The 22,930-nt window shown below is 40.5% G+C and overlaps 1 protein-coding gene across 2 annotated transcripts in view; it reads right to left on the reverse strand.

The window, feature by feature from the left end:
* Window positions 1-965: 965 nt before the first annotated feature.
* The window catches only part of PTPRQ (protein tyrosine phosphatase receptor type Q), a 213,245-nt gene continuing 191,280 nt past the window's right edge, over window positions 966-22,930 (reverse strand). Inside the window, exons 56-63 of one of the 2 annotated variants that reach the window (XM_084616734.1) lie at window positions 20,724-20,814; window positions 19,192-19,268; window positions 16,061-16,195; window positions 15,822-15,947; window positions 13,819-13,994; window positions 10,826-10,961; window positions 3,705-3,828; window positions 966-3,428 (exon numbers count right to left, since the gene is read on the reverse strand). In XM_084616734.1, coding sequence (XP_084472860.1) covers window positions 3,391-3,428; window positions 3,705-3,828; window positions 10,826-10,961; window positions 13,819-13,994; window positions 15,822-15,947; window positions 16,061-16,195; window positions 19,192-19,268; window positions 20,724-20,814 — 903 coding nt within the window. In that variant the 3' untranslated portion in view covers window positions 966-3,390. The remainder of the gene's footprint in view (window positions 3,429-3,704; window positions 3,829-10,825; window positions 10,962-13,818; window positions 13,995-15,821; window positions 15,948-16,060; window positions 16,196-19,191; window positions 19,269-20,723; window positions 20,815-22,930) is intronic. The other variant, XM_084616733.1, reaches the window with a different exon arrangement.

A 22,930-nucleotide genomic window follows, 5' to 3' on the forward strand; every position in this document is an offset into this window, starting at 1 on the left:
CATGCTGGGTGAGGTAATATCTGTTATTGCATCCACTTTTGTTGGTGAGAGACAAGATCTTCTAAGAGCTCCGTGTAAGCTCGAAAGCTTGTCTTTCTCATCAACAGAAGTCGGTCCAATAAAAGATTTTACCTCACTCACCTTGTCTCTTACTACCCTGGAACTGACACAGCTACAACAACACTGCATACGGCAATGCTGCAAAATAGCTATTTATTCACAAAATGGCCAAATTCTGACCTTGCCCCCATGGTTCCCCTGGCAAAAGATGGGGATAGGAGGGCAGAATTTGTGGGGTGATGTGGGAATTCCTTGTCAACCTATGGAGAGAGGGTATATTGTGTCAAGCATGGCATTCATGGGTGGGTCTGGAGGATCTACTGTGACATGGACATCTTCCCTTCCTCATTCCCCACGGATGGGTACATATAAAGGTTCATGGATTACTGCAGTACAGATAGCAGAGCAGCTACTTCTCAGCAATTTCCTTCCATGTGCAGAAGTCCTGTGAGCTGTGCCCAGATTGGGTTGGCTACTGGCTGTCCCTGCGTGAAGAGAACATTGAAATCTCCAAAGGTAGATTATCAGATTGCCTACATAAAACTGTACAATGAAATATTTAAAACATTTTAAAGTTTTTTGGCTTTAACAAAGTAATCACAAGAACATGAGTAGTGTTATACTGGATGGTCAGAGCAGTGTTCCTTTAAATTCAGTCATTGGCAGCAACTGATTCCAGATGCTTTAAAGAAAGATGCAAGAATCTCCACAGGAGTCATTTTGATAAAATACAAAAAATTATAATAATTTTTTGAGCATTGGAGAGTTCACCTTGAAGCTGCACAGGACTAATTAGCTCTTGCAAAACATTTAATTATAGAAATAACAAACATACTTTTAGTCTAGCACTGTGGTTACAAGACTATGGCTGAATAATGTCATTTTATCACAGGTTTCAGAGTAGCAGCCGTGTTAGTCTGTATTCGCAAAAAGAAAAGGAGTACTTGTGGCACCTTAGACTAACAAATTTATTTGAGCATAAGCTTTCGTGAGCTACAGCTCACTTCAACGGATGCATTCAGTGGAAAATACAGTGCGGAGATTTATATACATAAAGAACATGAAACAATGGGTGTTACCATACACACTGTAACGAGAGTGATCACTTAAGGTGAGCTATTACCAGCAGGAGAGTGGGGGGGGGGGGCAGGGGAACGACCTTTTGTAGTGATAATCAAGGTGGGCTATTTCCAGCATTTGACAAGAACGTCTGAGGAACACTGGTTATCACAGGGTTACACATACTGCTACCAAGTACAAATACAATCATGAAAAACATCTGTAAGACCCTTATAAGCAATTTGTCAAAATACTTTAAAACATATGTATAATAAATGAAGACCACATGTTTCATATGAACCAAATGAAACTAGAGCTGTACAGAATGGTTTGCCAGAGATCTGAACAGCTGCGGACATCACCTCTCCTTCTGTCCGGCTTTAAAAGGCATTGTTTTTCCTTTAGGTTGACAGGTGACATTGCAATACTGTCAGTCTTCCTGAAAGAGAGTTTCCCAAAAATACTTCTCTAAAATGCCCTCGAACCCTCTTCCCCTCCCTCAGTGCTGCTTTTGATGGTCATCTGAGGTACTTGACACACACTGCCTGTTTACAAAAGATTTCTTCTAATTTACAATCTGTACCAAACCCATCAGATTGTAAAAAGAAACCAGACCCTTACTGAAGTTTACTCCTGCATAAATATCAATTTATGTACCGTACAACACTGTCTGTTTGGTATATGAAAAAGATAAGAGTCCAGTTAACTTCCTGTTACATACAGATCATGTACATACTCACACTATATATCTTCCTTGCTGGTGTCCCAAGTGCAGAGGGATTGGCCTGATTTATCTGAGGCTCCTCAGAGTTCAAAATTTGAACCACTTGTCCCCTCCACAAGGCTGGAATCTCCTTCTCCCCAATGCAAACATGAGCTGGGTGCTCTACAAGGAGAACCTTCTATAGTTTCCTTACTGTTTTTTGCACTCAAGCAGGTTTCTCCTTGAGTACTTAGGCCACAATTTGATAGTATTATTGGTTTGTAGTAGAACATTTTATGTTTCCTCACATAATATTTTTAAAAATGTATCAATGCAAAGCTATGAGAAAGTCTATAAAGCACTGGGCTTCCTAGTAAAATCCAAGGGTATGGTAAAATTAGTTTCCTATGGCCCTCTAATTATCAGTCTATACTTTGCTACTTGATTGAGAGCCTCCTGACTCTTCCATTCCATCTTTGGATCTACCCTTGATGATGCAGCAATAGGAGCTGAGGATTTGGGTTTTATTAATCAGTGCTCTCTGGAATTGTGCCAGCATAAAATATTATCAGCCATGCGTTTCAAAGGCTTCAGTGACTTATTTTATGCCAATGTGAAAGCAACAAAGTTTGATTTTATACACCTGAACAATAAAATATTTTAATATTGAATTTCTGAGTATTCCTTATGAAGATACTGTATAAGATTGTGTTCAGGTCATTTGAATGAAGGTATACAGTACTTAAATCAGTCTACAATACTTTATAATATGGAATAAATTTAAAACTTTATTTTCTTTTCCTTTCAGTTTTACAAAAGTAGCAGGAATGTGAGATCCTTTCTTCATCATCAAGCATGTGCAATCACTAGCAACATTTAACAACAACAACCGGGTGATCACAAGTTAGCTTAAATAGCTCCAAGTATCCCTGAAGAGCTACTGTGTGCTGTGTAAAAGCTGAATAATCCTCGCAGTGTCAGGGGGTGACTCTTCAGCTGTTCAGGATCATGAGATGATATCCTAGCACTCGTAAAACAGCAGATTTAAAACACAAGAACATACATTTAGGTAAAGATCATTGTGACAGTATTGGAAGTAATCCACAAGAATTGTCAACACCCTGGAGGCCAAACTAACATTACTGAGTCAAAGAATTCAAGCTTTTACTCAAAAACAAACAAAAGAATACAGCAAATTCACACTGAATTATGCACGCTAGGAATATGAACATTTTCCTTCACATTTGGCTCATTTTTAAGCTTTTACAAGATAACTGGGAAAAAGGGGCATTTGTTGAGAGCACACTTTCAATTTAAATACATACTGAGTTATTTATATAACAACAGAACTGCAATCTGGGCAAAAGTATTGCTGATCTTTATTGCCTAGTGATTTGCATAAAATAATTTATCACATTTATGAAGGCACATTGATAGAAAAGGAATCATTTCAACGTTTAAAAAAATGATTGTTTTTAATTCATTATAATAAGGGGAGTTGTTTTGGCCCCTGAGTTTAGAAAAATACCATTTGGTTTTCAAGACCTAATAATCTTTGTTTTAAATATTTACATGGTAGTTTCTTCCCATTCAAGTTCCACATCACCTACAACAGAAACAAATACATTAAATTAAACTGCTATTAAAATGAACATTAAACAATTACTGATAACTCTTAGTATGTATTTGAAAGAATTTCTGTTGAACAATGTAAATAGCTTGAGCAATGACTGATACCAGAATCTGGGTTAAAGGACAGCAGAAAGCCATAACTTTGCTCTTATCAAGCTTCCAAGTGCTTGTCAAAGTATGCTTATTAGTATGAACAAATCAATGCACCTGCTAGGAAAAAATAACTTTGGAACAATCTGTATCTACTTACCTTCCATGGCATCCAAAGAGTCCATCTTTTGCAGTGCTGAATAATTTACAAAACATATGGACTGACTGCTTCCCTTGCTTGTCAATAGGTCCAAAACACACTGATGCAAAAAAATATATTGTGCCTGTAAGATGTAAAAGTTAGAGGTTACTTACATGATTTTATGATGGAAAATTTGCTTTTTTAATAACAAAATATTTTAAAGTAATATTGAATTAAAACATATAGATGTTCTGAAAGTAATTCTAGTTTAGCAACTTATTCCAACCCTTTGATAATGTCTTATGTCTGACCCAATTTTGATAATTATGAATGATCAATTATTAGTCTATAGGCATGTTAATTACTATGCTCAAATATACAAACATTATTCCAAACATAACTGAAGATAACAGACTGCACCACACCATTCCCTCAAAGCTAGTTATACATTAAAAAAATGCGTTCAGCTTGTTTTTCCAACATTTGATTCAGAATGAAGAAGCTGAACCACATACATCAAACACTTCAATGAAGAAACTTTTCTCCCTCCTAGCATGCTGAAAGCCAGCAGGGTGCAGTCAAATCCAAAAAATCCACTAAATTCCATTCACTTGATACATGGCCTGTTCATGAGGGAAAAAACAAATAGCTTCTAAAGATAGATGCCTGTTGTAGAGGTCATTTTGAGAACCAGCTAAGAAATAAAAATGTTGACTTTCTTGGCTTTTGTGCATTGGGGTAAAACTCTTAATCATTCAAACTGTTTCTAACACATAATGAGAGTTTCATTTAGATGGTTATGTCTCTGGAATCAGTAATTCTCAAGCCACAGATAACTGAAACAATAAACTTTCAGAGCTGCTTCAGTATACAGTAGCAATACATATTGTTTGCATATATCAATCCTGAAATCTTTATTGACATGATAGGGTGCGATTGCTTCAAAATACCCATTGTAGTAAAGCCTTTTTTGGGGAAGATTTCTTGCTCTGTAATGGATCAAATATGAGCAGGCAAATATGAGCTGTGACCTGAGAGACTGAAGTTACTACAACATAAATTGTTTAAATAGTTTGTAATGTTATGATTTTGAACCCCAAAAGCTATAAAGTTTGTTGTGCCAAAGCAGCTCCCACCTGTATGCACTAAAAATCTTTCTGAAATTCCCATTGGGGCAGGAAAATGGATGAAGGGGAGCACATGATGTGTCAAAAACCTTTTTGTAGGGTCTTTTCCTGGAAAAAAAATCACTTTCATTAGGGACTAGACTGCATTTTACATACAGTAGAACCTCAGAGTTAAGAACACCAGAGTTGGGAACTGATCGGTCAACCACACACCTCATTTGGAACGGGAAGTATGCAATCAGGCAGTAGCAGAGGGCAAAAAAGCAAATAGAGTACAGTGTTGTGTTAAACATAAACTACTAAAAAAAAGGGGAACTTTAAAAAAAAGTTTTGACAAGGTAAGGAAACTGTTTCTGTGCTTGTTTCATTTAAATTAAGATGGCTAAAAGCAGAATTTTTCTTCTGAATAGTAAAGTTTCAAAGCTATATTAAGTCAATGTTCTGTTGTAAACTTTTGAAAGAACAACCATAATGCTTTGTTCAGAATTACAAACATTTCAGCGTTATGAACAACTTCCATTCTCCGTTCGTAACTTTGAGGTTCTACTGTATAGCCCAGAATAAGGGGCCCTGTGTAGCTGAAACACCCCTGAGGGGTCCACATGGTGGCGTGTAGAGTACAGATGCTGCACACCCAGCTAGCACAGGTATAGATGGCAGTGTAGATGGTGAGCCATGGCTTAGGCAAGTAGTGTAGAGTGCCCTACATTCCTGAATCCGAGGATATATATCCTGTACAGCTCTCTACACGCTCAAGCAGGGGGAAGGCATGTCTACACTGCTACTTTTAGCAGAGCCTTTCCCTGCAACAATGAAAGACTTGAGCAGTGGGAAAAAGGTTCCAGCAGCCAAGAGCCTCTCTTCTATTCCCACTGCTGGAGGCTTTCGCTGCTGCATGTATGTACCCACTGTACTATGGTCACTACAGCATGTAGTGACATGTACCCTACACACCTTCACAAGTGCAGGCAGTTGCAGACAAGGTCTCGGAGAGACACAGTACCTCCCAGAGTGCCTTGGTTGTACTGGAGGGGAAAAAGGGAGTGATTTTCTACAATCCTTTTTAGGGTACAGCTTACTCCTCAACCAGTACTTTCTAAGCCAACTTTCTAATTGCACAAAACGGAACACCCTTGCCCTGCCCCCTGCTCTGCCCCTGCTCACTCCATTCCTGTTGCTCGCTCTCCTCCACCCTCACTCACTTTCATTGGGCTGGGGCAGGGGTGCAGGAGGGGGTGAGAGCTCCTGCTGGGGGTTCAGGCTCTGGGGTGGGACCAGAAATGAGGGGCTCAGGAGGAGGGAGAGGGCTCTGGGCTGCAGCCAATGGGTTTGGACTGTGGGAGGGGGCTTAGGCTAGGGAAGGGTGTTCAGATGCAGGAGGGGCTATGGGCTCAAGATGGGAGTGTGGGGTCTGGTGGGGATGAGGGGTTTGGGATGCAGGAGAGAGCTCATGGCTGGGGCAGGAGGTTGGGGTGTGGGAGGGAGTGCAGGCTCCAGGAGGGAGTTTGGGTGCAAGAGGGGCTCAGGGCTGGACAAGGGGTTGAAGTGCAGGAGGGTTTCGAGGTACAGGCTCCAGGAGAGAGTTAGGGTATGGGAGGGGGCTCTAAAGCAGGGCAGGAGGTTGGGGTGTGGGAGGGGGTTTGGGGTGCAGGCTCTGGAAAGGTGGCACTTACCTCAGACGGCTCCTGGAAGTGGACGGCATGTCTGGCTCCTAGGCAGAGGGGTTGGGGGGCTCTGCGGGCTGCCTGTGCCTGCAGGCATCACCTCTGCATCTTCCATTGGCCATGGTTCCCAGCCAATGGGAGCTGCGGAGCTGGTGCTCAGGGCAAGGGCAGCAGGCGGAGCCTCCCTAGCTGCCCCTGCACCTAGGAGCAGGAGGGATATGCCACCTGCTTCCAGGAACTTTGCAGAGACAGGCCAGGCTAAGGAGCCTGCCTTAGTCCTGCTGCACCATTGCTCGGACTTTTAATGGCCCCGTCAGCACTCCTGACTGTAGCCGCCAAGATCCCTTTTCGACCAGGCATTCTGGTCTAAAACCGGATGCCTGGCAACCCTATACTGCTGGCTGACACAAAGTGTTGTGTGTAGGAGGGGAACAAGGGAGTTGAGTCATGACCTAACCTAGTCCCTGCCCTTCCCTGGGGATAGTGTCTTATGCACAGCCCCTGTACTCTCCCAGCACCGAGAGCTAAGCTTCAGGTAGACGAGCTGGCAAGGAGGGAGTCCCTACTCCCCTTCCTATTTCCCTGCACAGCTATGTTAGGCTTATTCTTAATCTAGCCCTGTACCAGCAGTTCAAAATTGCAACACAATGGTCTGCAAAAGTAAAACAATTTCAATGTTATAAATATGGAAAGGAAGGGTGATATTTATTTTATTCCTACAATTTAAAGAGAGGGTGATTTTTTATTTTTATTTTTTAATTGGAGGTGGGAAGGAATTGCTTTTGTCTTGGTACCTTCTCTATGCTGACAATTTTTAAAACCCAAATTAGAGACCGTTATGAAGTGTTTTATAATGGAAATGTCAGAATAGCCTGTACTGCTAAAACCTTGCTTTGTTTAGGGAAACAATGGATAACCCTCAAAAACTAATAAGAATCAGTTCTGTTTGGATCAGTCTCAATGGTGACATGGAGTATTGCACCTCTTGGTTCTGCAGAACTGTGCTGGAAATGACTTGGAGAAGAACAAGCTCTCTCCTGACACTGCCAATATTATACCAAAGTAACAATGACAATACTTCCTGCCTTTGATCAGGTTGGAAATAAGTATTAAGAGAACAGCTTCTCGTATTACAGATTCTAGCAGAGGCCAAAAAGTAAGCCCAGATGTAAGCAAGAGTGACAAACATATGTTTTTTAAATAAGCCTTGACCTTATCTGTTGTCTTTTTTATTTGTAATGCTTTGGTTCTGTGAGGCCTCCACTGAATGGCCTCCCACTGAGGCTATTTAGATTATTTGATTTGCAATGAAGCATGTAAGACTACCTGTTCCAGTGCTCCTCACCACAGTAAAATCCCAGTGATAGGAGTCCTGTTATTTTCTCACCTAGCTACATTTAAACCTACCTGTGATGGTCCTCACTCTGGGATTGGTTGGTCAGGTAGTGTCACCTAGTGGTCAGGGTTAAGGCCTGTGACCTGCAGGGGTGTTGTTGGTAGGGGAACCTGGGCCCTCCCACTCCACTGGGCTCTGAACCAGGGTCCTTTGAGGGCTATCAGGGATCTGACAGCCGAGGCTGTTTAAGGCTGCCCTCTCTGGGACTCTTCCCGTCTCCCCTCCTGCAACTGTCCCAAAGTCACACTCTGGGTTAAGGCGGTGTGAAGGGTGCCTGCTCACCACAAGGCACCTTCTGATCACGGTTCCCTCTAAGCTGTGCGTGTGTGCGCATGTACACAGATCCTAAACCCCGCGCACATGGCGAAACACGGTGCACACACAAAAAGTGGCACAGAAGCACAACAATTTGCACAGAAGAAATTTTTTGCGCACACGGCCTATCAAAAATTAGAGGGAACATTGCTTCTGATGATGGCATGCCACATGGTAGCTCTCTTTCTCAGGTGCCACCTGCCTCCACCCACGATATGGCCACCCTCCGGGGCCAGCTCAGTCCTAGGGCTTTCCTCTGCTGGGATAGTCCAAACAAAAAATAAAGGGGATTACCAAAGTCCAGAGATCATATGAGGGGGAGAGGGGAATGCTTCCCTCTCCAGCTGTCTCTGCAACAGGTCCTCCTTTCCGTCAGGGAGGGACCTTTGGGCAATTGTCTTAGGGAGAGATTTCCACCTTCCCTCCATTCTCCTCTGCTTGAGCTGCAGGTCTGCTCTCTTCGCTGGTCTGCTACTGCCACCAAATGAGCTGTTTTCCTGCCTTTTAACTCCTCCTACAATAGGGAAATTTCCAGTGTGGCGGGGTGGCCCTGGTTGGGCCCAGAGCAGTGCCCTTTCCCCTTGTTGTCCAGTGTGGGGTTTGTACACCCCATCATATTACCAAACTGACGTTTGCTAGAGAACAAACAGAACAGAATGGATGTTTTTTCAACTCCCTACTGCCATCTATTGTAACTGGAGAACTCTACATTCTGATGCCAACAGTTAATAAACAGAATAAAGAAGGGAAAAAATCCCAAACGATAAACAACCAGACAACAATATTTTCCAGGTGACATTGTACCATAGTCTCAATTTTCAACCTAAGATCCCAAAATCTCAGATGTATAGGTTCAACTGCTAGCAAGGACAGACTAGCTTTACACATCACCTTCATCTCACTTCCCATATTCTCCAATCCAATATGGATAGCAGGAATGCTTCCCAAACTGAATAAGCCTCCTTTTGCAGGGCATGTTTACATAAACACTCATTGCACAACAAGCTGGAGGTAAATCTACAGTGCTGCACACTAACTGCCTATGTAGACCCTGGTAGTGAGCATTAAAAGTTCCCTAGTGCACTTTGCTGTACTGCTCTTTCAAACCGTGGTCGGTCAATGCAGACTAGAGAACACCTAGTGCACATCAGCAGGGTCCACATGGACAGTTATTGTGTGGCACACTGTAACTCTGTAGATTAACATCCCAGCTTGCCACAAATTAAGTATTTGTATAGACATGCCCACAAATAGCTTTGAAACCCTCAGGCTTGTACTCAGCAGAATGCCAGCATGAGACTTACATCTCAATATAAAGAGTTGATAAGCTTGTAAGTCATATCTTAGACAAAGAGGTTCAAATTAATATCACACTCTCCGCTGGCAAGGAAGAGTATGCGATGAACTAGCAACTGGGTCAAGAGTGACCTGTCCAAAGGGTCTGAACCTGCACCCATTGAAGTCTGACCCCAACAACAGGAACACACCCCTTCTTAGCTCAGTCTAAGACCTGTAGTTCTTACAGCTAAGCACCCTTAATTGTAGTGGTTGAGTTAGATCAAGGATCTCAAACTTCTTCATACTGTTACTGCATCTTAATACAGATGTTATCTCATAGCCATTTCCTTTTCCATTCGTGGGTGAAATCCAGACCTTAACGTCAGTGGGAGTTTAGCCACTGACTTCAATGGAACCAGAGTTTTATCTCATGATTATATAACAACCCTGAGGTAACTACAGCAATTGCTTACCGTTTAACTGCTAGAAATAAACAGGAAGAGTCAGCACCATGTTATCAGCCTGGTCTCCAGGGAGTACTGGTGGTTCTCAGACCACAGTTTAAGAGCCTCTGAATTAGATAATACTATTAAACCTACAGGAATTAATACAAGGAGACCCTGGGCACTGCAGCAGGATTACCACTAATTGGGGCATTAAGGGCAGCTTTAAAGTCCACTAAGGTTCCATGGAAACCAGCATGTACCGAGATCTCTAAGCCTAGGATAGTCCTTTTTCTAGCAGTTCAATTATTTTTCTCTTAATAACTTATACTCACCTTGCATATGATTGCTAAATAAAAATGTATCTTGTTTTAGGTCCAGAGAAGGCTCCTCAAACACTTATCTTACAAATACTGAAGAGTGCATATAACTTAACTCACTTCTGTAACCTTATTTAAGTCAATTTAAAATAAGTCAGTCAATGGGACTATTGGTATGGGTAAAGTTAAGCACATGTTTACATTTTTAGAGGATGGAGCCCTATATTTGTATAAACTTACTTATCAGAAGAGTTAATAAAGTCAAATATAATAAGATGTTGGCAAATCACTTTGGGTCTAAAAAGAATTACCTGAACCTTCACTCAAAATTCAAAATAAACCTTTTCACAAAGTCTGAGAAGGTTTGGTTTACTTTTTAAAAACATTACCTTTCATCTTTGCACTCCTTGGCTGGGAGACAAGCGTCTAAAGACCTCAAGAAAGTGTACTGGTATAATGCTTCCAATCCAACCGGGAAGTACTAGAAAACTTACAATAAGGCTGATTTTCATAAGTTTCGCTGCTCATTTTTGCAGTACTTCAGAGAACGAAATGATTTCTTAACATAGGATGCATATAAATTCTATATATCTTACCAGGTTCTGTACCATACACATTCTCTCACTTCTCAGCTCGGCTACAAGTCCATAGATGTCCACAAAATCATGATAATTTATATGCTGTGTTAAGTGATCTAGTGCAATATAAACCCCTGTTCTTCCAACCCCAGCGCTGTAAAGAATAAATAAATAATAAATACATGAAATAAAACATAGTTTATACACTAATTATTTTAATATATATCATTGCAAATCTTCAGTATAGCAGATCCAGTGGCTGGAAGTTGAATCTAGACAAATTCAGACTGAAAATAAGGCTTACATTTTTAATGGTGAGAGTAATTACCCATTGGAACAATTCTGCAAGGGTAGTCGTGGATTTCCATTACTGACAATTTTAAAATCAAGATTGGATGTCTTTCTAATAGGTATACTCTAGGAATAATTTTGGGGCAGTTCTATGACCTATGCCTTACAGGAGATGGTCACCATGGTCCCACCTGGCCTTTGAATCTATGAATTTAAAACCTCGAAAAATAAATTTATTATTAAAAGAAAATTGGGCCAAAACTAGAACTTTTACCCACCCTCTCACTCTGGTACCTTTATTGGTTGGGATAAAATGGAATCTAGATGTGAATTATGACCTGGCTTTGGTTGTGCAAAGCCAAAGCCTGACTCATGAAGTGCAGCTAAATCAAAACTACCCTGTTTAGTAAATTGTAGGACTGGGAAGGAGCCAAAAAGCTTTTATATGAATCCCGACAAACCTTGCTGGTTTGAATGCAACAAAACTGCAATCACGAGGTTCTGCAAAACTGAAATGTGGTGCATTTCTATTAAAAACTAAACAAAACAAAGAGGACTTCTATACAGTGAATTGCTCTACAAGAAAAAACTTTTGAAAAAAGGTGGGAATGGATAGCTAGGCTGAAGTGGCAAGTCCAACACTCTTGTGGCTAGGGGTATTCTTCTTAATTAAGGGGTCTGAAAATTAACAGGGTTACCTTAAAATCATTCCCACACTCATAAGCGAGCAGTGCAAAAAATGCTGGGCAGGAGTAACATGATTATGTTTGCTCACCAAGTGTGTGACTGCATTCTGTAAAAGCTGCAACATGTGAGAAGCTCTGCTAAGTGGTATGACAATACATGAATCCTGTGGTTATGAGGACATGTGTTGCTGCTGCAAGGTCCTAGTGACATAAGCAAGGGAACATCCTTAGTATGGGCTGGGGGCCAAATTCTTTGTCCCCTTTGCACCTCTCTGCAGTGCAAAGGGGATGGAATCTGGCCCTATCTCCCATTTGGGGACAACCACCAGCATGGGGGAGTCCTCAGAAGCATAGAGCCAGTGTAGCTGCCTTTTCCACTAGCCTCTAGTGTAGGGGTTGCGTTGGGAGCAGGGAATAGGAGTAGCAGGAAAGCATTATGTTCCAGCAGTGGACATTTGGTGGATGGTCCCTTAGTGACACTGACAGCTGAAGCAAGTTAGAGCAGTCCCAAAGCATTATAGGCTGAACACAGATGAGGGATGGAGCAGACAACTGAGAGCTGAAACCAAATCGCTCAGTGTCCCCTCACACTGAGCGCACCAGAGAATCTGGAACAGGGTTCTTAGCCTGAATCACTACTTCAGAATGTGCCCACTGAGTCAGTGGGGACACTAAGAGACCATCTGAAAATGTGGAAAGAACTGTATAAAATGTAGACCATTTTACTGAAGGATTAGCCTTGCTCAGACACTGACTCTTTGAAATGATAGTGTAATGGTGTAGTTGAGAATGAAATCAATCGGAGCTATGAGAGCTGAACTTGTCTCACAACCAGACCACTTATTTAGCTCCCCAACATATAGATTTGGGCATCTATTTTTAGGATCCAAGTTTGAAATCTGGCCTTTGAATGTGAAAGAGATTCTAGATACAACCTTCTATTCCAAGTCTCCATTCTTTGCAGGTTCCCATGTAGTTTCTGTCTTCTGATAATATATGATATGTAGATTTTAAATAAACTTTTCAATACTTCTTCCTTAAAGAAAGCTATAATTATGGTAGAAGTCATTACAAAGTCAACATTTGTCAACTGTTACCCCACACATATCTCCTATTTTAAGTAAATAGGAAATCTGAAGTGAACTTTAATGTGCCTGTATGGTAAATACCAGAATAACACTTTTGTTGCCGGCACCCAGTGCCGAGAGGCTGAACAACAGCTTGAGTTGGTTCGTTACCCGGTGTGCTACACCCAATAATCACAACGGGGTGGAGAAGCAGAAAAGTTTATTTGAAGCTTCAAAAAGGTACAGGGAGAATAAAATCCCAAATCCTGCACAACAGAGCAGGAAGTTACACAGGCTTTTATACATCCTTTTTCCCAGCATACTTATCCAATAGCAAGCTGCTCCAAGTATCCATATAGCCAGCCAATCCAGTTCCCAGCTAGTTCCCTGATTCTCTGTATCATTTGTTAAACTATACATAAAGCTGCTTTATTCAGCATTGTTCTTCCATATCTCCCCTGTTTGGCCTTGCTTAGTTTCAGGCAGTCTGACTCTGCAACATACTGTTGCAGATTCTCAGCATAACTGCTGTGTGTGTGCCTCCAGGCGGGGGGGGCCAAGGACACTTGGGCCTAGCACACAGAGCTGCTGCGAGTGCCTCCAGGCAGGAGGGGGAGGGGCAAGGACACAGGGGCCTAGTGCGAGGGGGCTTCATCGACACTTGTGGTCTTCCATCCCCTCGAGTTACCTAGTGGCCATGCCCCAGTGTTCCCAACACTTTCACTGACATCCTATCAGTTGGATTGCATGGTGTGGAAGGGAAAGCACAAACTGGTCTTCTACCTCCAGAAAGAGTTGAGGAACATTGCTTGGAAACTTGCCCTGCTGCCAGGGTTATACTCTGAATAAAAGAACAGCCTTTTTACCCCACTGCTTTCAATCTGGCAACTTTCCTGTATACTAATATTCACTTAAATGGTATTACACTTTAAACCAATTTCATGTATGTACTTAATTCTCTGCTTACCTGCAGTGAACAATCATAGGTGTGTTATCATGTGCTCGATTTGCACGGATCAGCTTGACAAAATGGATTAATGGTGCTGTAGTTTCAGGGACCCCATGTTCAGGCCAGGCAGTAAAGTTACACTGACGTACCATCATACAATCCCCATGCTGGCAAGCACAAATCAGATACAAGTTCTGTATTAGAATTTTGAAACAGACCCACATTAGATCTAGAAGTGAACTGCACTGTAACACTTAAGTTTTCCTAGCACATTCTTCTCAATAACCTTACCTAAAGAGGAAAGTTTGAGACTTACAGTGTTGTCAAATGTACTAGCATCAGGAGAAAACTGATTTAATGGGTTTAATGACTGTTGTTTATGGGAAGCTGGCAGTAGTCCACCCATGGGAAAGTGTTAATGACTTCAGCCAGTAAGAGGCTCAGTAACTCTCCCTTTGACTTTACAAGCCAGATAGGACCTGGGTCCAATTTGCAGATTACAAGCTGAAGTGTCCCCAGGTCTTCTAGTAGCTCAATGAGCAAAGGTGGCTGAAACTCAATCAGCGAAGGTGTTCCATCTGACCCTTCCCTACACTGACTTGCTACTGTCAAGGCAGCCAACTGGTCCAATGCCAATTACTCTTGGCCAGAAAGCAAGTGGAAAGTATGTGAGCGACTACCCCACTATAGCATTATGTATGATAATACATAAAAGCAGCAGGTGACTACTTGACTTAACTACTGTTTAATTATTATGCATAAGGACAATTTGGATCTATGTTAGTAAAGTAGGATGCGCTGAGGGGGATTATGGATGCAAAATGTACATGTTGACTTGCATGGAAAAAACCTTAGATAAATAAACAACTCATCCATTTTTGGGTTTAAAACGAAGAGCAAAGTTAAAAGACAAAAATACAGGATACTTAATCGGCATACTGATAAATGGCTCAATTTAAGGTGTAATGTATTTTAGTGACTGCATACGGAACACTTAGAGAGCATGACTTATGTTTTTTGAAAGCCTCATATTGGTTAACAGATATGAATTTGTGTTTTGCCAGCATACATTTCTGGCTGTAGAGTCCCCTTTTACTCTGGTTGCTTCTGTGTTCTGTATTAGCTACAAAACAAATTTATCATATCTCACAATCTTGTTTTTAAATGTTTCATTGCTCTGTACTATGTACACAATGTATTCCTAAGAGTCTGATAATTGGGATGTTGCCTACTTGTTTCCACTAGTGTGTGTCAAGAAAAGATTAACGCATCTTTACATTTGGACATGTAGGGTCAGATCCTAGGGTCTGGCAGAATTGCACACTATATATGTCAGTGCTGGAGGTCCAAAGGAGGCATGGTCTTCGTTACCGTAAGCAGGACAGATTCCTGAGCCTAAGTGCTCTTCTGATTTATACTGGTTGCTAATGGTTCCAAAAGCCTGAAACCACAGCTGTGGATCACAACAGCATTGGTGCCTCCAGGCCACTTCTCCTATGCCAGTACAGAAAGTGCAACTGGTAGTAAGACCCCAAGAGCCACTTGTATTGAGGTGAATCTCCCAGGGCTGGTCATGCCAGCTCTGTAGTTCACTACTGCTGCTGATGCAATACAAAGCAGCTGCACTGTTCCAGAGAATCTCGCCCTTGGTTGCTTTATCTGGGAAGGATTAATTAGAAGGGGTTTTTATAATTACTCCCTTCCAGAAAAGATATTGAGATAGTCAGTTAGAAACTCTGAATCCCAGCAGACTAGAGACTCAGTACCCCTGATATTCCACTTCCTATCATCTGGGTTTCACATATCGGTTCCATGGGACAGAAACTGGAGACAACATTCAAAAAGGTCTAAAATCAAGGCCACTATTAAAAATATTCAGAAAAACCAGACAATGCAATGTATACAAATTTGAGATTAAAAGAAGAACTTTTAGGGACAGCTGAGAGGGATGGAACACATTTGATGTTCATTGGGGCTTTAAGAGTATATTTTTATAAAAGCATTTTTCAGTTTTCCCTTACCCTTTCAATTTTTAGATCCCTGATAGTCCAGTCTATGTGAATATCTTCCACTAATTTGGTAATCACTATATCTCCAAACACAGTCACTGGTTTGTTGTCTTCTGGCCAGTACTGGTGACATCTTACCTGCAGTCAGAGGACACTGCTTATTAACAATGAACATCTATAATCCTGATAGAAAGAATATATATAATTTCCAGTTATTGCATGCATTGTTAACTGATATGCCAGTAACTTACCCGTCCTTTTTCAAAACATTGTGTAAGCATCACGAGTGTTTTTGCTCTAGTCTCCCACACCATTCTCCAGAAATCACCCACTGTTCCTGGTAATGGTCCCTGAGTAGCAATAAACTCATTTGGACACAAGTAGCCCTACAATGAAAATATTTAATATATATGGATATACACAAACAAAAAGTGTGCATGTGTATGACTCATAATTATGCCTGCAGCCATATTACCAGAGGTTGTGAATTTGTCAGATACACGAAATTAAACAGGGATAGGCCTGGCAAGTTGTTGAATGGGAAACCTCCAAGGAAAGCCTAAGTGATGTGGATAATTCAATAGGTGATATTCCTTCCATTGAGTAAGTCTGTTCTCAGCCACCGCCCAAATATGTTAGAGGACCTGTGCTACTGGAAGTGGCATCTTTTAAAAAGATGTCAAATTGAAGTCACGGCCACTTACAGTAATTAAAAATATGCCAAGGTTACAGCCTATGGCTGTATTACCTTTACTGCAGAGTTTCACCCATGATCCTGGGGCAGCTGTGGCTGGGGGCATGGTTGTGCAACTCTATTAATGCAAAACTGCTATGGATCCAGAGCTGGTGGGGAGCCCACATAGGTTGCCTTGTCCTCCAATTGATCAGCCCAGGTTCAGAGGTGGCCTTTTTCCTGCCAATGGGTTGGGGGAACCTCAGCCCTGAAAAGTGATGTTCTAAGTCTCTCTCTGAGAGAGATTCCCTGAGGTCACCCTGTGGGTTTTTCCATAGAAGGGATGATTGTGGTTTCTGTTTTTGTACATAATTCTAAAAATGGATTAAAAGCATGAGAGCAGTTTTTTCAAGCAGAGACTTCAGTACATGTTTCCCCTGGCTGTCCTTCCACAGGATGGAACCAGTTTTCTTAAAGGGGCCATTGGTACACCAGAAGCTCTATGTATTATATAAAATTAAAAAAAATAAATGTTACATTACAGAGCTGATAGTCCATCATGGAGTTCTGGTAATTAAACAGAACAAACAGCGCAGAAGTTTATTAGCATCATCAAAACTACTCAATGGAATTACAGCCCTATAATTCACAGCTGCCTGTTATTTATTTGATATATAATATACATAACAGGTGGCGGTGGGAAACTACACTAATCCTCCCTAGTTGAACAGTGAAGTGAGGAGCTATAACTCAGGGATGCATAGCTCGGAGTTAATTATTTGCTTTCTCCCTTCAAGGGTAAACCAGTAAAAATAAAAGTAGCATTCCAATTTCCACTTGTTATATAGTATATACAGGGTGTTTCTCTCTCTCTCTCTGTATATATACATACACACATATATACACACACACACACACACACACACTCACTGCTAAGAGTTCTCCCATGTTGGCATTTTTGTTTGCTTCTGAGTAATTCAGGCATAATGCCTTTTGTCACCACTGATAGCATATTGCAGCTGCTAAGGCCACCAATTCTCAGAGCTACAACTTTTCACTTTATATAGATATCTCTCTCTCTCTCTGTGTACATATATAAACAGAGAGAGAGAGAGAGGGAGAGACAGGGCAAAGTGGTAGCTATGAGAATTGGTGACCTTAGCAGCTGCAATATGCTATCAGTAGTGACAAAAGGCATTATGCCTGCATTAGTCAGAAGCAAGCAAAAATGACTACATGGGAGAACTCTTAGCAGTAGCAATTTCTGCAGCCTTTTTGAAGGTGCTATGTGAGCTTCCCAGCATCAGTTTTTGAGTGCTAGCCAGTGATGGGAAGACCTATCTATCCTCCCCTCTACCCAGATCCCTACCTCAGAGGCCATGAGCCTGGCAAACAGCACTACAGCTGTGTAACAGGATTTGTAACAGGGTGGAAGGTCTCTTCTGCTGTTGACCCACCCTGTTAGGGCTCTGTATAAAGTGATGAGTAAGCTTTGCTGACTAGTAGAAAGGAAGGATGATGTTTAAGACAATGGGTGGGAGTCAGGGCTCAGGAGATCAGTGTTCGATACCCAGCTCTGCTACAGACTTCCTGTATGACCTTGGGCAAGTCTCAGTGCCTCAGTTTCCTGTCTGTAAAATGGAGATAATACTATTTTCTTTCACCTACTCTTTGCTGTCTCTTCTATTTATATGGTAAGACCTGCATGGCACAAATTGTCTCTTATTTTGTTTGCACAGTGTGTAGTGCAATGGGGTTTTGACCTCAGTTGGGGCCACTGTAATAAAAACAATAAATAATTATAATAATCATTGCAACAGGAATAGCTTGATTGTTTTACCAGGATGCAAGAATGGGCATTACCATGGTTCAGGGAAATAAGGGCAGACACAGGGAGATCCTGCAGAAAACCCTGATAAACAAATAAGTCTGGGGAGAAATTTTCTGCTATTATTACTTGATTTACCAATAAAGCCAGACTCCAGGGAAGGCATTATTTGGAGCAGGGTGGGAATGTCATCTATTCTATTCCGCAGAAGGATTGGAGGAAAAAGACACTGTGCTCTCTCCCCCACATCAACAGAGTATTTTAATGACCTATTTTGTCTATGTTCAAACACATCAGCTTATTCAACTGTATTAAAATATTTTGGTACCAGTTATGTCATTGAACAATCAGCTACTGTGTTGTTGACATTTTTCCTCATCATAATTAGCATGAAATAATAAGGGCCACCATAAAAGCATGTTATCTATTCTTACAGGAATATTTAGTTCAGTTCTATTTATTTTTACATAGCATCTTTTATACAATACCCCAAAATCTTTAACTAAGAAATACAAAATAGCGCCATATCCGGCACCACTGACTTGAATGGGATTTTCACAATTGGCTTCAATGAGAACAGGATGAGATAATTTCCAGAAATGAATTAGCTGACTACAGTTGTTTTACTATTAATAAACACAACCGAACAATAAAAATGCACAAATTAAATTAAATGTTTTAAAACTAATTATGTTCAATGATACACTTGGACACATGAATTCATAGTGCTAGAAGTGACAGTATGGCTACAGCAGCTGCAGTGGATGGAAAAAACATTAGAAGCATGTTCTGATATAAAATATATTCCCTTTTAAGTCACTTGTAAAAGAAAATAAAAATAGAAAAAATGTGATGAGCATCATGAGAGACTTCCAACTTACAGACACATAGCTGGCATTGATGTAATCAGATCCTGGAATGCCAGCATCAGCTATCAGCTTTACTCTGTTGTTATTATCTATAGCAGAAATAAAGTCTATTTAATTGAGATGTTTACTTGTAAACTACAGTGACATGCATCAGATGTTTCTATGATGCTGAGAATTCAAAATTAATGTTTACATTTGTTTAGCTAATTTTATTAAATCTACATTGGCAAAATGGTACAGTAATTGCAACTCACAAGAACTATTTATCCATCCTGTTTTATTGTATAATGACTCTCCTTCCTTGCTCTTTACATTTCAGTGCGTTTTTCTCATGATGATTATTTCTAATGCAAATGTCTAAGGCCCCAATCCTGCAATCTGAGGTGTGCAGACAGACCTGTTGTGCCTTTGCAGAGCCAATTGACTTTGACGAGGTGGTGCAATGGTGTTGCGGTCTTCTGTGTGGATCAGACTACAAGACTGGGCCTAATCATTTGTATTTGTTTGTTCTGTTATATTCTACCACCATCAGGCCACATCCTAGATGTCCTTATTGAACTTTAACTCATTCTTTAGCGAGGCAAACCCCTATTACAGGAAGTCAGCGTAAGTGAGAACTGAGTAGAAAATGAGGAAGGACCTCAGAATTTGTCCCATTATAAGTATACAGAAGCGATGAAAAATAGGAAGGATGTCGTGTGTGAAAAAGATTCCGAATAGGTACATGCTGAAATCAATTATCCATTTCCTGACATTTGCTTTTGCAAAACAGTAAAAAGAAAGGATATTATAAAACGAAAGATTTCTGAAGCATTTCTGACAATGTTGTTGGGTAACATGAATATCAGTTTTTAGCAATTGTAAATTAGAGCACAGAATATGTGTTGAACCAGGCAGCAGATAACAGGAACAGCTGTTCTGTAAAGTTAATAGCACAGAATGTAGCTACATTAACAGAGGAATGCCATGCCCCCCATCTCACATCACAGTTAATGCTTAAAATAATAATGGCATTTCTTGTTTTATTAACTGAAAAATGAAGCAGTGTTGAGTAGAGAGACAGACTCCTGTCTCCTGTGATAAAATCTAGCCTTGGCTTATAAGTTATCATACAGTCACTCTGATCTTCAATGGAATCTTGCAGCATATTTGCAAGTAGCCGCAAGAAAGCATCACCAGGCTCCCAGGGAAAACAAATGCATAAACATGTGGATTTTACACTTAACTTACTTTTTAACTAAGGGGAAAAGTCCAGGAAGAATGCTACCTGGGTTAAATTACAAAGCTAAGAAACTATTTGGGCTACAATTTCTTGCACCTGCATGTTAAGGCTTGTGAGAGCAAGTTGAAAGCCATTTACAAATAACCCTTACTCAAACAAGGGAACAAAAACAGACTAGTTGATAGTAAATTGTAATATAACATGTACATTATTATAGTAACATATCAGACAGACCAAATGAAAAATTCAGATGCATTCCAAACATACACTGTACTTCTACAGTTAGAGAGTAAAAAAGAGAGACCAGATAGTAAAGACATACATGGCTTTATGTTTGGAAAGCGATTCTTAGACCTGTTCCAAGGCAGATCAGCATCAGTTGAAGCAAGGTCTTGAAGAAACTTGGGAAGTTCCTGTAAGATAATGTATATTTGTTAGAAAGCCTTTACATTTGCTTTGTGCTCAGTATTACAAATAGATCAATAATATAATTTCCCCTCATCTGGTCACTCCAGTAAAAGGAAGGACTTTTCAGTTCTATGATATGTTACACTTCTAAGGGCAGCTGGAGACATTGCAGAAGCATTTCACCTCACCGTCAACCCTAGTTACATCAACAGTGTCAGATGCAGAGCTGCAGAAAACACTGTCAAGTTGAACAATTTAAGCTTACATGAACTTTCACCTTTAAAAGTCTGGATAAAGTCAGACTATCACCTTTTGTGTTTTTTCCTGCCTTTTCATGATGCCATATAATGTGGTAACAATGTCTTATGTGTTTCAGAGTAACAGCTGTGTTAGTCTGTATTCGCAAAAAGAAAAGGAGTACTTGTGGCACCTTAGAGACTAACCAATTTATTTGAGCATAAGCTTTCGTGAGCTACAGCTCACTTCATCGGATGCATACTGTGGAAAGTTTAGAAGATCTTATTATATACACACAAAGCATGAAAAAATACCTCCTCCCACCCCACTCTCCTGCTGGTAATAGCTTATGTAAAGTGATCACTCTCCTTACAATGTGTATGATAATCAAGTTGGGCCATTTCCAGCACAAATCCAGGTTTTCTCACCCCCCCACCCCTCCCCCCACACACAAACTCACTCTCCTGCTGGTAATAGCTTATCTAAAGTGACTACTCTCCTTACAATGTGTATGATAATCAAGGTGGGCCATTTCCAACAAAAATCCAGGTTTTCTCACACACCCCCCTCATACACACAAACTCACTCGCCTGCTGGTAATAGCTTATCCAAAGTGACCACTCTCCTTACATTGTGTATGATTCAGCCTTACTTTTGAGTAATGCCTTTTCCTAATGCCTGTAGCTTGGGAGAGCTCTTGCCACAGCATGAGAACCAGTGAGCATTTAATCAAATAGAGACAACTGGCAATTAGTTATTGCTCACTGACCTGTTCCTGAGGGGGTTGGACAGAGTTATTTGGGTTCAGTAGCACAGTTTCATAACTGTTCATGAATTCTATTACTCAGGGGCAGAGATGGGTGAATCATTTGCAGGGAAGAACTTATTTGATCAAATTATATTATATATAAAAGCAGAACCTAAAAGGGTGAAGAGGAAAATATTCCATGAAGTTTGCTATGGGCCATCAAATGGAGACAAAATTTATGTGTGTTTATTAATTTACCATGGTGATGGGCAATAGAGACAGAATTTACCCACTTCCTTCCATTTGAAAATTATCCACAACCAGACTAACTTTCATATTTTTGTTCATTATTTGATGAATGGTTTACATAAGTATATTTCAACCTATGGATTGCTCACAAATGATTAGCTGTACCTATTGTTTTAACTATTTGTTATTTATAATTTGCCATTTGTGCTGTGTAATTGATCATGTCTTTCACTTAATATTATTTCTGCTCCCTGGCTGAATTATCCCCAAAGCCAGAAGAGCTTTCAAGATAGCTGTGCAAACAACCTGACGTGAATTCTTGTCAAATGCAAATCTGCATGAGGTTTCATGATAGTTTTCCCTTCTGTGAATATTCTTGTGACCAGAATTTCATGTACAGTTATTCACAAACAGCAAATAATATAAATCAAAAATAATGTCAAAGAGCAATGGTGTTTGTTATTTAAATAATTTTTCACAAATACTCATTTTAAGCATTCACCCAGACCTACTTGGTGTCTTCAGTTATAGAGGACAACATAATTTACTGTACTTCATTTTCTTATTAGATTTTATTAATATTTATAATAAAATAAAACAATTGCCATAATGAAACAAGCCACCCAACAATAAGCAAATTAGTCCATCTAGTCCAGTATTGTACGTCCAACAATTGTTAACATCTGATGCTCAGACGAGGGTTCAAAACCATCACAGTGCATCATATGCTGTACAATTATATTCAATGGGAAATGTCATCCTCCTTCCAGCTAATGAGAAGTCTATGCCCTGAAACAACAAGGCTGGATGGCCTTTATAATTTTATCCTTGATAGTACAACTGCAGGTGCTATTCTTCTAGAAAGAAAGGATGGTCTTATGGTTAAG

Source organism: Lepidochelys olivacea, assembly GCF_965140295.1.
Source record: "Lepidochelys olivacea isolate rLepOli2 genome assembly, chromosome: 1".
NCBI classification, from domain to species: domain Eukaryota; kingdom Metazoa; phylum Chordata; order Testudines; family Cheloniidae; genus Lepidochelys; species Lepidochelys olivacea.